This window comes from Peromyscus maniculatus, chromosome X (genome assembly GCF_049852395.1).
Source record: "Peromyscus maniculatus bairdii isolate BWxNUB_F1_BW_parent chromosome X, HU_Pman_BW_mat_3.1, whole genome shotgun sequence".
NCBI lineage: Eukaryota > Metazoa > Chordata > Mammalia > Rodentia > Cricetidae > Peromyscus > Peromyscus maniculatus.
This window is the reverse complement of record NC_134875.1, coordinates 47,346,726-47,362,429: the sequence shown is the minus strand read 5'-3', so window position 1 is coordinate 47,362,429 and position 15,704 is coordinate 47,346,726. Positions and strand designations below refer to the sequence as shown.

Below are 15,704 nucleotides of genomic sequence, written 5' to 3'. Positions count from 1 at the left end.
TGAGAATGCTAGACAAGTGATATATGACTAAACTGCATCCCTACATGAGATAGTTTTTGGTTTTCACTTGAAATTGCTCTTTCACTCGTGCTTGATTCAAAACAGGTTTTTGTTTGTTTTTGTTTTGTTTTTTGAGACAGGGTTTCTCTGTGTAACAGACTTGGCTATCCTGGAACTCACTCTGTAGACCAAGCTGGCCTCAAACTCACAGAGATCCATCTGCCTCTGCCTTCTGAGTGCTGGGATTAAAGTTGTGTGCCACCACTGCCCAGCTGAAAACAGAATTTTGAGCAAAAATTTTAAAAATGTTTATAGCTGTTAAATGAACAAATTTCATCAAAGGAAATATTTACTGAAAAGTTTTAGTTAATAAACATGGCCCTGGAATTGTTTTCTAAAAACCTAGGTTGTTAAGGAATCAGCTAAGAAGTTAACCCTTTGTTCTGTAGCACTGTGCCCTTTCTACATTATTGTAGCCTTAACATTTCTATTCACTGCAGTGATGTTTTTTTTTAGCCTTTTGAACAAATTGTCTGATATCTCTCCTTTTTTTCCCTCCTGTCTAAATTTTGGATATTTGGATTGCGGAATATTTTATATAATTTCTCCAGTCATCCTGAGACATTAAGATCAGACTTCCAACATTTGTTAGGTTTTCTGTTGTGTTCAGCAATTGAATTTGTGAATGTTCCTATCTTAATACAAATCCATCAGTCAGGACTTACTTAGTGAATTTCAGGGATGTGATTGAGGCTCACAGTGTAACCGTAGGTATTTTCAATCTTGATATAGAAAAGTCATAGTTAAAATTTCTGTTTGAGCTACGTAGCTTCTTAATTCTAGATCTGTTAAATGTCTTTTAAGAAGAAAATTCCTTATCAACTGCTGATTGCCAACCTAATTTTATGACTGTAAGATATGTTAACAATAACATAATTATTCTATTTGTTTTTCTTCAGATTCTTCTCTGTTACTCAAATAATGGCCATTATGATTCTGTGTACTCAAAAGAATTTCAATCAACTGCAGGAATTTGCCAAGGTATATTAAGGACTTTATAAATGTATGAGTGTGATTTCAGAAGATTTGTTACCTGTCTTTAAACTGCTGGGTTATGAATGGTTTTCACATCATTATGAAGAGTCTTATTTTGACAATTGGGATTTTGGTTCTTTTTCTTCCTTCAGCTATATTATATGAAATTCTTTATAAAGATGTATTTGTTGTGGATGAAGAAACATTGAAAACTGCAGTTAGTTTGTTTCGAAGTGGTTCCAGGAGAAACAGAAACAACGCTTTGACTGGCATTGTGGAAGGCAGCACTGATCAGAAGAGCTCAACTCAGGATAGGTACTAAAAGAAAAGGGTTGTCAACTCTATTATTTTCATATTTCTTTGAGTTTGCATCTGAAAGTAGAAATAGCCTGATTACATATAGGCACATGCATGTATGTTAGGGATATATATTGTTTTTAATTGGAAGACAAAAGTTTTACCAAATTGTATTGTGAAATGCTCAGACTTAATAGAGTTCAGTTAAAGTTGTAATCTTTTTATTTTCTAGAGGAGATTTTGAAATTAGCATTTCTCAAAATTTAGTTGGATCCAAGTTAATCATTTTGATTAGACAGATTTCTGGGCTTCCTGTCATAAAATTTGAGGTCAGGTTGGGTTTAAGAATCTGCTTTAACGCCGGGTGGTGGTGGCGCACGCCTTTAATCCCAGCACTCGGGAGGCAGAGGCAGGCGGATCTCTGTGAGTTCGAGGCCAGCCTGGGCTACCAAGTGAGTTCCAGGAAAGGCGCAAAGCTACACAGAGAAACCCTGTCTCGAAAAACCAAAAAAAAAAAAAAAAAAAAAAAAAAAAAGAATCTGCTTTAAGAAGACAATAACACCCAGGTCAGTTATCAGGCTTAGTAGCTAGTACCTGCACCCACTGAACCATCAGAAGAATATTTTTAAAGCTTATTTGGGAGTATGAGGAGTAGCAACAGTTTTTTCCAAGTGATGATTGCATTCATTCTTTGCTGATTTGGGTTTATGGAAGCTACAGTAGTTGAAAGGCAATATACTACAAAATTGCCAGCTTAAAACAACATGTTGCCGGGCGTTGGTGGTGCACGCCTTTAATCCCAGCACTCGGGAGGCAGAGCCAGGTGGATCTCTGTGAGTTCGAGGCCAGCCTGGGCTACCAAGTGAGCTCCAGGAAAGGCACAAAGCTACACAGAGAAACCCTGTCTCGAAAAACCAAAAAAAAAAAAAAAAAAAAAAACCAACATGTTGAAATTATAGTTCATATGGTTTAGAAATCATGCCATGGCTTAGCTTATACTTATGTTAAGTATGTCACAAGACTGTAATGAAGGAGCTGGTCAAGACGGAGTTCTTAACTGGAACATTCAAGATTCATAGCATTTAATTCTTTCCAACTACTTGGCTGATAGCTTTACTTTTGTTGTTTTGTTATTGTTGGGTAGTAGGAGGAATGACCTAACCTCAGCTTGGTGAAAGTGTCTACTTAACATTCCTACTGGCAGCAGGAAAAAGAGACCATCGAGATGGGTGGGCACTATGGGGTGTGTGCTTATATGTTTGTAATGTAATTATATAAGTTCTCTATGATTTAAAGCAGTCTCATGGCAGAGGAATCAGAAGCAGAGGAATCAGAAACTGTGAACATTGAGTTAGGATCACAGGACCTTAATAGGAAATGATCTGCTAAGTACTTTTTTAACACATACTTAACATAAGAAACCCAATGAGGATGTGTTGAAAACTTAACTTGCTTGATTTTTCAGAATTGAGCTACTTAACCACTGAGTGGTATGACTAGTTGTGAGACATCAGACAAGTAACTGCTGCATTTATATAATGTGATTTTCTCTGAATCTTTCAAATCAGAATCGAAGAGTTGGGTGCCTGCTCCAGTGTCGAAGGTACACCAGAAGGCAGTAAGCAAGGAACAGAAGAACTAAAGGTTTGATATTTTTTTCTTAGGCAGAGAATGTTCATATACTTGTCTTAGAGCACCATAATTTAAAATAATTAAACCAGAAAGTCCATTCTTATTATAGAAGTTCATGTTTTCCTTTGTGGAAATCCTACTAGTCTAAAATGTAAAATACTGTATTTTGTGAGAATTTTTATTTTTATTTATTTATTTATTTATTTTGGTTTTTCGAGACAGGGTTTCTCTGTAGCTTTCCAACTTTCTTGGATCTTGCTCTGTAGACCAGGCTTGCCTTGAACTCACAGAGATCCGCCTGGCTCTGCCTCTCGAGTGCTGGGATTAAAGGTGTGCGCCGCCGCCGCCACCACCGCCTGGCAAGAATTTTTATTCATAAGAAGTAATCAAATTTTCAAAACTAACTCTGAACACTTAAGGCATTTGAGAAGCTTTTATTTGAAATTAAAGTAATAATACAAATTTAATAAATATTTAATTTGTAGCCAATATTCTGATGTTGCTTTGTTTTTTTCAAGTGGCCTGTAATTATGAAATTTAGTGCTAAACGTCATCTCTTAATGTTGAAGAAACAGGGGAACTATTTCTATATATAAAGTCTACTTGATTTTACATCAGTGTTCTTTTAGTCTCTTGATGGTATTTAATAACAATCGTAAGGTGGAATTATGTACAATTTTTAAAAGAAGAAAAGAGTTTATAGCATGACTGTTTGTTTCAGTTTCCAGAAAATCCATCGAAGATGCTCTTTCCTTATAAAGTGCTGAAAGCTCTGGATCCAGAAATCTATCGCAATATAGAATTTGATGCTTGGTTGGACGGTAGAAAAGGTAATAAAATATCAGCAGGATACCACTGAATCCTGATAGATAAAGGAGATCATATTTTAAGTTATTTCTTAGAAGACATGTTTTCATCAAACAGTTTGTCTTAGGGTTTCTATTGCTGTGAAGAGCAACCATGACCACTGTACCTCCTATAAAGGAAAATATTTAATTGGCGTGGCTCACAGTTTATAGATTTAATCCATTATTGTCATGGTGGCATGCAGGCAAACATGGTACTGGAGAAGGAGCTGCTACATCTTGATCTAGCAGGCAATAGCAGGAAGTGATCTGTCTCACTGGGCGTGCTGCTGGCATACATGAGAACTCAAACCCGCCTCCACAGTGACACACTTCCTCCCAACAAGACCACACCTACTCCAACAAGGACACACCTCCTAACAGTGCCACTCCCTATGTGATTATGGGGTCCAATTACATTTCAAACTACCACACTATTGTTTATAAAAAATGAGACCAAATTAACTTACTATTTGTTTTCCTATATGTGATTTAAATCTGATGAAAAGTCGATTTTAAATGGAGCTACATGTTTACCTGGGACTAAAACTGCAATGATATACAGAGAGAGCCTGTAGATAACTTCAAGAGTACAGTGGATGTTTAGTGACTAGAATAAACTCATTTGAAATTTAAGTATTATGGTTATGTTGATTGCTAAATAGGTTAGAATAATGCTTGCAATCTGACTCCTCACATATTTTTGTTTGGTCCGTGAGCTGAGAATGATCTTTGCATCTTTATTTTTATTATTTATTTATTTTTTTTTAAGAGACAGGTTTTCTCTGTGTAACATCCCTGGCTGTCCTGGAACTCACTCTGTAGACCAGGCTGGCCTCTGCCTCCTGAGTGCTGAGTGCACCACCACCACCTGGCAGGTCTTTGCATTTTTAAGTTGCAGGGAAAATTACATAATTCAAACCTCAATGTTCATTAAAATTTTTAAGAGAATGGAATACTTTTATTAATTACATTTGTTCATTTTTTTGTGTTCATATCTATATACTATGGTGCTATGGTGCATTGGTGCATTGTGTGGAAAGACAAATTTGTTCACTCTTTTTTTTTTTTTTTTGCTTTTCTGAGACGGGTTTTCTTTCCTGAAACTTTTGCTTTGTACACCAGGCTGGGTGGCCTTGAACTCAGAGATCCCCTGCCTCTACCTCAAGAGTGCTGGAACTAAAGTCGTGTACAACTACCACCTAGTCTAGAGGACAAATTTTGAGTGTTCAGTGACGAGTGCCCTCATCTGCTTTTACCTGTGGAGAACTAGTTAATTTAGAAAGTTTGGCTCAGAATATCTAAAATTTACTGTTTGGCTTTTTATAGAATATATTTGTTTTTCCTTTTTTTTTTTTTTCTGGTTTTTGAGACAGGGTTTCTCTGTGTAGCTTTGGAGCCTGTCCTTGAACTCGCTCTGTAGACCAGGCTGTCCTCAAACTCACAGAGATCCACCTGCCTCTTAGAATATATTTGTAAAAATAACTCTTAGTGTAGATTATTGTTTTCTGTAGATTATATAACTGAATTCAGCAAACTAGACCTCGATATACTGCCCACAGGGGATAATGTCTCATATTCCACTCTTTGAACTTTGAATTCAGTATAGTTAATTAGAATGAAGTTAAGACCTTGTATAACATAAGTAAAAGAAATTCTTATAAATGCATACACACATGTGCATGAGCCTTCTTGGTATAAATGTATATATACATGTGCGTGAGCCTTCTTGGTATTAAATTCAAATTATGACTTTTATGTTTAATGAAATCTAAAACTACAAATTTCTATTTAACTGTGCTTTAAAGTGCCGAACTATTCTGACAGGTCTGTTTAATAAATTGACCATAGTAAAATATCCCATCAAGGGTGTTAGAATGGCCCTTTGGGACATTTCTTTCTTCTACTGACAGCATCATCAAATACACTGTGTTAAAGTAAATGCGGTAATCAAATAATGTGTGGTAAGAAAGGATTCAATTAAATGACGCTTTAATTATCTGTTTCTTTTAATAGAACTTCAGAAATCAGAGTGTATGGAGTATGCTGGAAGACATTACTATTTAGGGGACAAGTGTCAGGTTAGTTCCTTCTTTAAAGATAATACTTTGTTTCTCCAAGATTGTTCTTTTTTTTTTTTTTTTTTTTTGGTTTTTTGAGACAGGGTTTCTCTGTGTAGCTTTGCGCCTTTCCTGGATCTCGCTCTGTAGACCACAGAGATCCACTCACAGAGATCCGCCTGCCTCTGCCTCCCGAGTACTAGGATTAAAGGCATGTGCCACCACCACCCGGCTCAAGATTGTACTTTTAATCAATTAACATGAGTTGATCATCCTGGGCATAGTGATATGTGTCTGTTATCCTAGTCCTCAGGAAGCTTGGGAGGGAGAATTATACATTCAGGGTTGGCTGAGCTTTAGCTATACCAAGACCTTGTCTGAATAAAACAAGGGATGAGAACTCAGTGATAAAATACTTGGCCAGCATGTCTGATATTCTCCACTGGATACCCAACACAACAACAAAACGCTAAAATAAAGATTTCATAGTTTGTATTGTGGTAAATTTTAATTACAGACTTGTGATAATTAGATGTAAGCTGATATAGGCCTCACAGACTAGCCATGATCTCAGTTACTTTAAAAAAGTAGACATTGAATTACATTTGGAGAAAAATGGTTGTTTGGCTAAATACAGATTTGTCAGTGGACAAGACCAGATGAATTAATATGTGACTATTATTTCCTGTCTTTTAGGTTTGCTTGGAGCCAGATGGAAAATATTATAATGCTCATATTCAAGAAATTGAAAATGATAAAAACTCAGTAATAGTTTTCATTGAAGAATTGGCAGAAAGGTAAGACTGTATAGTAATTAAATTTGATAGGTGCTTATTCATTAAATTGGGATTTACCAGGGTGCTAATTGAAGCGAACCAGAATTGTATCTGCTGATTTAATTATTTTAATTAATAAAAGTAAATGTTGAAGAGTAAAATATCAGAGTCAAGGAATTGGCCATTTTATTTGATACATCAAATCCAACAGAATTTTGATATAAAAATATTCATGATAATTTGAAAGGTCATTTGTTGAGTTTCTGCCAATATGTCTTAGTTTCTATTGCTGTGAAGAGACACCATGACCATGGCAACTCTTACAAATGAAAACATTTAATTGAGGTGGCGGCTTACATTTCAGAGGTTCAGTCTATTATCATAGTGGTGGGGGAACATGGTGGCATGCAGGCAAACATGATGCTGGAGGAGGCCTGCTACATCTTGATCTAGTAGGCAACAACAGGAAGTGATCTCTCTCACTAAGCTTGGCCTGAACATATGTGAGACATCAAAACCCACATCCACAGTGACACTTCCAACAAGACCACACCTACTCCAACAAGTCCACACCTCCTAATAGTGCCACTCCTTATGAGATTATGGGAGCCAATTACATTCAAACTACCACATAGTTATTCCCTTACTTTTCACGATTTGCATCAAGAGCTTTGCAAACAAACTGAGCCCACTCTTATATATTTCTCATGCAATAATTTTAAGGTAGAGCCCAAGAATTTGAGTTTTCCACTAGCCTCCATGTTATGCTAATGCTAGTGGTTCAGTTTAAGACACATTAACTATGGTAAATTGACCTAGCAACACAATCTCAGCTGCTTAAAACAATAAAGTTAATTTCTCCCTCATTTAGCATGTCTGTAATGTGTGAGGTAAGAAAGCATAACCAGTCTTTGCTTTTTGTTCGTTTTGGTACTGTGGATTAAACCTGGGAGCTTGGACTTGTTAGATAAGTACTTTAACTGGCTGTCTTCCCCAACCCTTGCTATTACTTAAAAAAATTTTTTTGAGATGACAATATAATTACATAATTTCCCCTTCCCTTTTCTCCCTCTAAACCTTCTCATATACTTTCTCTCATCACCATTTTTCATTAATTGTTACATGCACATGTGTGTATGTATTCCTAAATATATTACCTGTTCAATATTTGTATGTTACTATTTTTTATTTTGAGAAAGAGTCTAACTAGTTGTGCAAGCTGGCCTTCAACTGGTAGTAGATTCAGCCTAAAAGCTTTGTTTTGAAACATGCTTTCATGATCACAGATTAGGAAAAACTGAGACCATGACATAATATTTGATACTCGTAATTCACTTTTTAGTTGGTCAAAGTAAGTGTAATTTTTATACTGAAATCTTATGTAAGTCTGGTTAGGAAATACCCTCTTTCATGGAAAGGAAGCAGATTTTTGTGAGTAATACAATCTACTATAATATTTCTTCTGGATGTGATAGACATTATAAACAGCTGTGAAATTATATAAACTACATTTAGATTATCTAAGCTAAATGGAAAAAAAACCAAATGTATAGGAAGGTAGTATAACAGATTTAAGGAAAATGCACTTGAGTCAGTGGTGGTGGCACATGTCTTATTTCTAACACTCAGGAGGGTGACGAGGCAAATCTTTGAGGCCAGCCTGGTCCATGTAGTGAGTTCCAAGCCAGCCAAGGCTACATATTGAGACCTTGTCTCCAAGAAAAACAGAAAAAAGAAATGTGCTTAAAACTGAAGTAGGAAAGCTACATTTGTTTACTGAATGAGAGCTAAGTAAGTGTGTGTTATAATGGCTTCATGATATCTTTCATTTCAAGGCATACAATTCCGCTGGCTAATGTAAAACCAGTCAACCAAGTGGCACTTCTTCCTTCCTGGAATACTATGCCAACTCGTAAAGGAAGAGGAGGTTACCAGGCTATACGTGGAGGCTATTTCCCGGAAATGGGTTTGTATCCTGAATGTTTTTCTTTCTTTTTTTTTTCTATTATAGTTAATTTACATACACTGTACTTTTTAAAGGTATACCATATGTCCTGTTGTAGAGTAACATTTCTTGCACACTACTGTGTTAGGACAGCTAATGCCTTAATGGATAGGAAAGGGCTATCCTGTATACTTATTCTATCTAGGTTGATCCTTGGTGTCTGCACCATAGATGCTAATAGCCTCTTTTGCCTAGTTGTAACAATAAAATTGTCTTTGGACATTAATAGATGTACTCTGTAGGAGGGAGGTGACAAAATTGTCTTTGATTGTGAAATCACTTTCTAGATGACCCCATATAAATTTAAGCTTAAACAGATTTTAAATATTTTTCAAAGAACTAGGAAGACGTCTCTTAAGAGCAACCAGATGTATTCAACATAATTATGTAGGTGACTAGATAACTCTATTTTTTGATGACCAAATCTGCAAGTACTAAAGAGAGGGTTGAAATACTGAGTATTTAAACACCCATCAATGTAGAAATGAACTGTTTCTTTGGCCCTTCCAGTTGCTAGATGAAGTATTCTACCTTATACTTAAAAGTATCTGACAGTTTTAAGGTATGATAAGGGTAGAGGAACATAGCCTTTTACTTTGGTTATAATGGTTATTTACTGTATTTGTTTTCTGAAAGTTATGACAGAGATGACCATGAAGCAACGGAAGAAGATGTTCAAAAAAGTTCGAGGGAAAGAGGTTTATATGACCATGGCTTATAGCAGAGGAGACCCACTTGTCCCACCCAGGATTCAGCACAATATGCATTTTGGGCATGATCCATTATTGTACTACTCACAGACAGCTGGCCATATTATGTCTAGTGAACATTTCCACCCTCAGCATTCATCTCAAAGACAAGGTCGGGGATATGGGATGCCCAGGTAAGAATTAACTGATTTTCATGATAATGTATGTCTTTGTTTTGGTTTTTAGAAATAACTCCTACACTGAATTACAGTATAATTGGCAGATACAACTTCTATAGTTTATGCCAAAAGAGAACATAGAGCTGATACATACTTATCCTTGTCATCCATTGGCATAATTATATTTTCATTATCTACAGAAATGTGAAATGCTGGAGACGCTTAAAGATAGAATCCCATCAGAAGCAAGTGTCTGTATGAAATATGCCTCTGTCTCCCTTAATATTGGATAGGCCCAACACCATTGCAAAAGTCTTTCTAGTGGAATGTTTTCAGAGAACTATGTTAATTCTACTTAACTATTGAGACTTTCAAGAGTTAAATAATTGTTTGTTTTTTTTATTCTTAGGGATTCGTCTCACTTAATAAACAGGCAAAACATGCCAAATCCTAAAGTTGGGTTTTACCCTGGCCCAGGTAGAAGGTGCTGCCAGAGCTATGATAATGTCTCCTATAGGTCTCGGTAAATATTTGAAGTATTAAAAGTTGAGGAAAATATTGGTGTGTGTGGTTTTATTGCTTAGCAATGATAATGTGCACCATCTTTCTCAAACCTCAGTTTGGGGGCTGGAGAGATAGTTTAGGGAATAAAAACATTGGCTGTTCTTCTGGACCCACTTGGTAGCTTACAGCCATCTGTAATTGTAGTTCTGGGGGATCTTCTGGTCTCTCTGTAGGCACCAGACACCCACCATGTACAGATATACATGCAAGCAAAATACCCATGCATGTAAATTAAACCCGAAAACATTTGTTTTGAGATACTTGACTTTCACTGGGAAATTAGAAGCAAATTACTGCCATATGTTAACTTATTTCCCCATTTTGATTTCCAAACTTAAGATCTTTTAGGCGTAGCCACCGTCAGATGCATTGCATGAATAAGGAATGCCAGTATGGTTTTGCTCCAGAGAATGGAGTAGAAGAAACTGTTACATTTTATGCACTTGAAGAAGGGAATGAGACTGCTTATTCAACTTTACCTGTAAGTGGGTGAAATGGTCACTGAAAAAGTTGTTTCTTTTTTTTAAAGGCTGTTTAGAGGAATGTTATATATATGATTTCTACCTCAATCCCAACCCAAGGAGTAAAACTAGACTTTGCATATGTAAAGTATTCTACCTCTATACTACATCCTCAGCCCTAATTTTAACATTTTTTTTTGCATGAACAACTTAGTAAAATCCTTAAAAAATATGAAGCCATCACCTTGAAGCCTTAAAGTTAAGAAGAGATGTTTTGGAGCTGCTACTGAGAAGATTGATTTAGACAGTTTGGTTTATATGTGAACTAACATTTTCTTTTATTGCTGCACTTGTTTTGGGTTCTACAGCATTAAAATAGCCACATAGAGTATTAACTCAAAATTTAATTTCATTAACTGACTTTTAGAACATCCTTCCAACCTTTTCTCTGACTAATAGAGGAAGAATTCCATGTATATATGTCTTTCTTTGGTACAGAACAATGGTGTTCCCCCTACAATGGTTCCTGTTACTTCAGGATACTGTGTTGCAAGTCAGGGCTATAACTCATGTAAACCAACTTTGAATTCAGAAGACAGCAATGACCAGTGTGAGAATGGTGAGTCAATTAGTGCTTAGTAATATTTGAGTAGATGATTGTTGTGGCATTTGTACATCAGAACTTGGAAATACGATTTTTTTGAAAAAAAAAAAAAAGTGTAAGATTAGGGATGGTGAGATGCTTCAATCAAACAAGAGGACCTGTGCTCAAATCCCAGAGCCCACATAACCCAAAGAGTTCTTACTTGAATTGAAAGCATTTTAACATTTATTGAATGCTATATATATTATCCATTCTAGTAAATGATTATAATTTAACAGCAGTCCTTATGGTATTATGGGAAATACGGCATCCCTGTGTTATATGCAAGGAAATTGAGGTTCAAAATCTGATAATATGGCAAAGGCTATACTCTTGCTAATGGCACAGACACATGTTTAATTTAATTGAGATAAAGTTTACATACCAAAATATTTTTTTACTCAAAGTGTACAATTCATTGTTTCTTTGTGTGTGTGAATTCACATAATCAGCTCTACAATTTCATCATCCCCCAAAGACACCCCATTCCTCATATATACCCAAACTAAGATTTGTCTCTGAAGCTGTCTATACTTAATATAACTACTTTTCTTGAGTATTTATTTTTACTGTGTACCAGTCAATGATTCATTATTATTGAAACAATTCTGGACAATTATGTAGGAAGGAAGTGTGAGGCATTTTGAGTGACTTTATTAATAAGATACTTCTAACATTGTCTCTGCTACTTATAGATAGAGGGAAATAGTCTTCAGTCCTAATGGACTTTTGAGCAGAAATTTGTACTGTTGACAGCTTACCTTGTCTTCTGTTGCCTACTAGGAAGATTCAAATCATTTTCAATCATGTATGCATTTTAGTTTTGAAGAAAGAAAATGCAGTTACCAGCCATTTTGCTCTGCCAGGTTAAAAAGATATGTGTATACATATTTCTCTTTTCTAGGAGGATATGGAGATTATCTTTATTCTTCAGGTCAGTGAGATTGAGATTTAATTTGATATTCTTCATTGTTTATGGAATATCAGACTAAAATAATGCTCATTTTTAAAAATGTTTACTTTGGCTTTATCCTCTAGATCAAGGCTATGAAACTTCAAGTGTATATACAACAACTGTATCTACAGCAAACCTGGTAGGTAACATACTGTATAGTTTTGGCACAGTGGAGGCCTGTGGGAGAGCTTGCTTAGGGACTCTGATGGGGCCGGCATTCATGATTGCAAGAAACTAAGTGATATACTGGCACCGGAGTGGACACTTAACCATTTTCCTTTTCATTTCACTTACCAGAGCAGATCCCACTAAAGCCTATCCGTGTCTAGAAAGCAGAAAGTTGGAAATACTTTGATAGGACTAAGAATAAGAACTGTGTTCAGTGTTGTCTCCTCCTTTTACTCTAAGAGGCAACCTGTAAGTGCCACTCATTGAAACCAAATGCAAAGCCCATTATTTTTGGATAATAAGTACATACTGTGTCCATTCTATATAAAATCTTCTTGCAAGTCTAAAACTAAAAATAAAGTCTTTATACCATGCCTCCAGTCCAGTTTAGTCATGGAGTAGATAAAAAATTGTAATAAAATTCCAGGTAAGAATATAGGAATATACAAGAAAAAAATTACTGATCTGTAGCATTTCTGAGATTTTTGAGGCTATACATTGTATTGTTGGCCTCTATGCTACATAAGGAGACCACCCTGGGACTCTTAGTTAATGATTCCAAAGTTTTCTTTCCCTTGGCCATATTTGAAGTAGGAATTGATTGGAAGTCAGAATTGAAGTTTTCCTTAGAAAGTGAGTGGCTTTTGCATCCTACATTGTTTTGGTTTTCTTATTTGTTTTGGGACAGGGTATTAATATATAGCTCTGGTGACCTGAAACTTACTGTGTAAAACAGGCTGTCCTTGAACTCACGGAGATCTGTCTGCCTTTGCCTCTTGAGTGCTGGGATTAAAGGCAAGTGACACCATACCTGGGCATCCTACATCCTAAAGAAAATTGGAGATACGAAAATTATTAGTTTTTATTTTTGTATTTTTTTTAGTTTTTTTGAGACAGGGTTTTTTCTCTGTGTAGACTTGGCTGGGATTAAAGGCATGTGCCACCGCTGGTTGACCCAATAATTATTTTGTTTACTTGCACAAATTTAGTTTTTGGCTCATGATTTTTTTTTTTTTAAGCTGAGAGATTATTTAGATTTTTGTATATCAGGAGCCATAGTGATTATTCTTTTTTATAGATTAGATGCTCTTAAGATTTGCTTTGCTTTATTCATCTCCTACTTGATTCCAAGTACTTTTAGTATATCAAGTCCTGGTGAAGGATCCATAAACTTTTCCATGAAATAATTGCATTCAAATATGAGATTTAATGTGTTCTATCATTTCACCTCTTGTTTTGAGACAAACATCACATATGCACAGATCTTAATTATTCTTATAGCAAAGTTAATAAAATATTTTAAAGGAATCTTAATTGATTCATACTATGGAGCAGAATTTTGACTGGTTTTTGTCATTCAAAGCTTTTTGTCTTCTGTTGCTGAGGTTTGAAATAGCTGTTTCCTCAACCTTATGATTCCTATATGCAAGAACTGAGCTCTTACTCCTTTTCATTTCAGTCTACACACTACTAATGTTGTCCTGCATACTTCTGTTAAAACAAAAATCAGACCATTACTGACATTAATTTTTTTAAACCACTGCTGCTAATCATAATCTCCTTCCCACTTAGTTTTGCAATACTGCAGCATCCTATTTCTCGTTACCAGTTTCAGTTTTAGTTGAGTTAAATTATGCTTCAGGATTACCCCTTCCCCAAATTTCAGTGCACACCTAACTTTATTTTTCTTTTCATTTTCTTACGATTGTTACATATTATTTGTACACATTAATGAGTTTCATTATTATCTTTCTATGCATGGAAGTATCATTCATTGCTTATGTTCATTCTTTCCCATCTCATCCTTTCTTGCCTGGCTCTTTCTTAGTCCCTAATCATCTGTCTTCTACACCCAGGTCTTTTTTTATTTTATTTAAAAAAAATCATTTCTTCAGTTTCTGTATATGAGAGAGAAAAAGTAATTTTTTTCTGCATATGGCTTTTGTTGTATAATGTGATGTTGGAACAAAAAGTGCATTCCTACTATGTATCTTGAAGAACTTGATATTTGAAGAACTTAAATAACGACTGTTTTTGAATTATTATTAATCTTAACTGGTAGTTTCATGTACTAAATGTTTACTTTTATGTTTTAGGAAATACATCTTAGGAAGGGAATGAAAACCCTATTATGTATATTTTTTTATCCTTTTGCTTTGCTTTCTCCCTTTTAATTAAAAGCTTTCTCCCATCATAAGTATTCGTATTTTAAAAATATCTGTTTTAAAAAAATGATCTCTTGAAATAGCTGAAATCAAAAGGAAATAAAATCCAGCATTGTAGATGACAAGAGTGAGCACTTTCTGTTATTTTAAATTTGATTCTCATGTTCCTTTTTTTTCCAGTGTTTATTTTATCACAACCCCCATAGCTGTCAGTGTCTCCATGATATGTTCCACTCTACTTTTCAGTCACCTTGTTTCATACACGAGTCAGAGCCTTTCAGAATTCTCTCTTATAAAGTCAAGATCTTGTATCAGAGGGCAAGACTATTTGATCTGTTATATCCTTTCCGCTTTATCTGATACAAGTGAACAACCAGTCTACACAGTCTTGTTCCAAGCTACAATTTTTAGGTAAAAGCCTTTAAAGTTACTGTTTGTCATAGTGTGTTTTTGAAGATCTTTTTGTTTTTGTTTTGTGGCCAGAAAGGCCACTGAGAAAGTGTTCACATTTCAATCTTGATTTACATTTTAGTACTTAATTGTTCTGCAGGAGAATGTAATTATTCTGCAAGAGAATGTAATGACTATAGATTTGAGATCAGCACCTAAATTGATCACTTTTGTATTATTTATATTAGTCATTTCCACACTTGAGTGATTTTATGACAGGTCACTTTTATTGAGTTTTTGACATTGAAGCAATTGAGATATTTCACTTATTATTTTTTATCGAAAATATCTACCTCTTTAGAAAACAAGTGAGCAAATAAAAATAAAAAAGAAAAGCACGGGCAACACACACACACACACACACACACACACACACACACACACACACACACACACCCTCATAAAACCACAGAAGTTAGGAACTATAATAATATAAGCAAAAGACCAGTAAAGTAAATAATGGCCAAACAAAGCAATATGAGAACTCACCCCCTTCCCCAAAAGAAAAAAAAAACTCCAAAAATACCAATGAGTTTGTTCTGTGTTGTGGCAGTCTACTGCTGGGCATGTGGCCTGCTTTTAAATGTGCTTTGTATACTAAGTGAGACTATTAGAGAAAATAAATTTTTCTTTGCAAGTAGTTGTCAGTTGGCAATAGCTTCTGAGTTAGGGGTGGGAGCTCATATCTACTTCCTCACTCAGCACTCAGACCCCATCTGGCTTGGATCTGTGTAGGCCATGTGCATGCTGCCATTGTCTCTGGTTATATGGACTGTAGCA

At 35.4% G+C, this 15,704-nt stretch overlaps 1 protein-coding gene across 6 annotated transcripts in view; it reads left to right on the top strand.

Annotated features, from left to right (window-relative positions):
- The window catches only part of Alg13 (ALG13 UDP-N-acetylglucosaminyltransferase subunit), a 65,735-nt gene that overhangs the window by 27,560 nt on the left and 22,471 nt on the right, over nt 1–15,704 (top strand). For 3 of the 6 annotated variants that reach the window (XM_076561647.1, XM_076561646.1, XM_076561648.1), the window contains 12 exons: nt 960–1,041; nt 1,188–1,350; nt 2,901–2,976; nt 3,686–3,794; nt 5,826–5,890; nt 6,566–6,666; nt 8,481–8,611; nt 9,287–9,533; nt 10,422–10,563; nt 11,042–11,162; nt 12,091–12,120; nt 12,225–12,280. In XM_076561647.1, the coding sequence (XP_076417762.1) occupies nt 960–1,041; nt 1,188–1,350; nt 2,901–2,976; nt 3,686–3,794; nt 5,826–5,890; nt 6,566–6,666; nt 8,481–8,611; nt 9,287–9,533; nt 10,422–10,563; nt 11,042–11,162; nt 12,091–12,120; nt 12,225–12,280 (1,323 nt within the window). Of the gene's footprint in view, nt 1–959; nt 1,042–1,187; nt 1,351–2,900; nt 2,977–3,685; nt 3,795–5,825; nt 5,891–6,565; nt 6,667–8,480; nt 8,612–9,286; nt 9,534–9,927; nt 10,042–10,421; nt 10,564–11,041; nt 11,163–12,090; nt 12,121–12,224; nt 12,281–15,704 lie in introns of those variants that run through there. The other 3 variants (XM_042269684.2, XM_076561645.1, XR_013047936.1) reach the window with 2 other exon arrangements.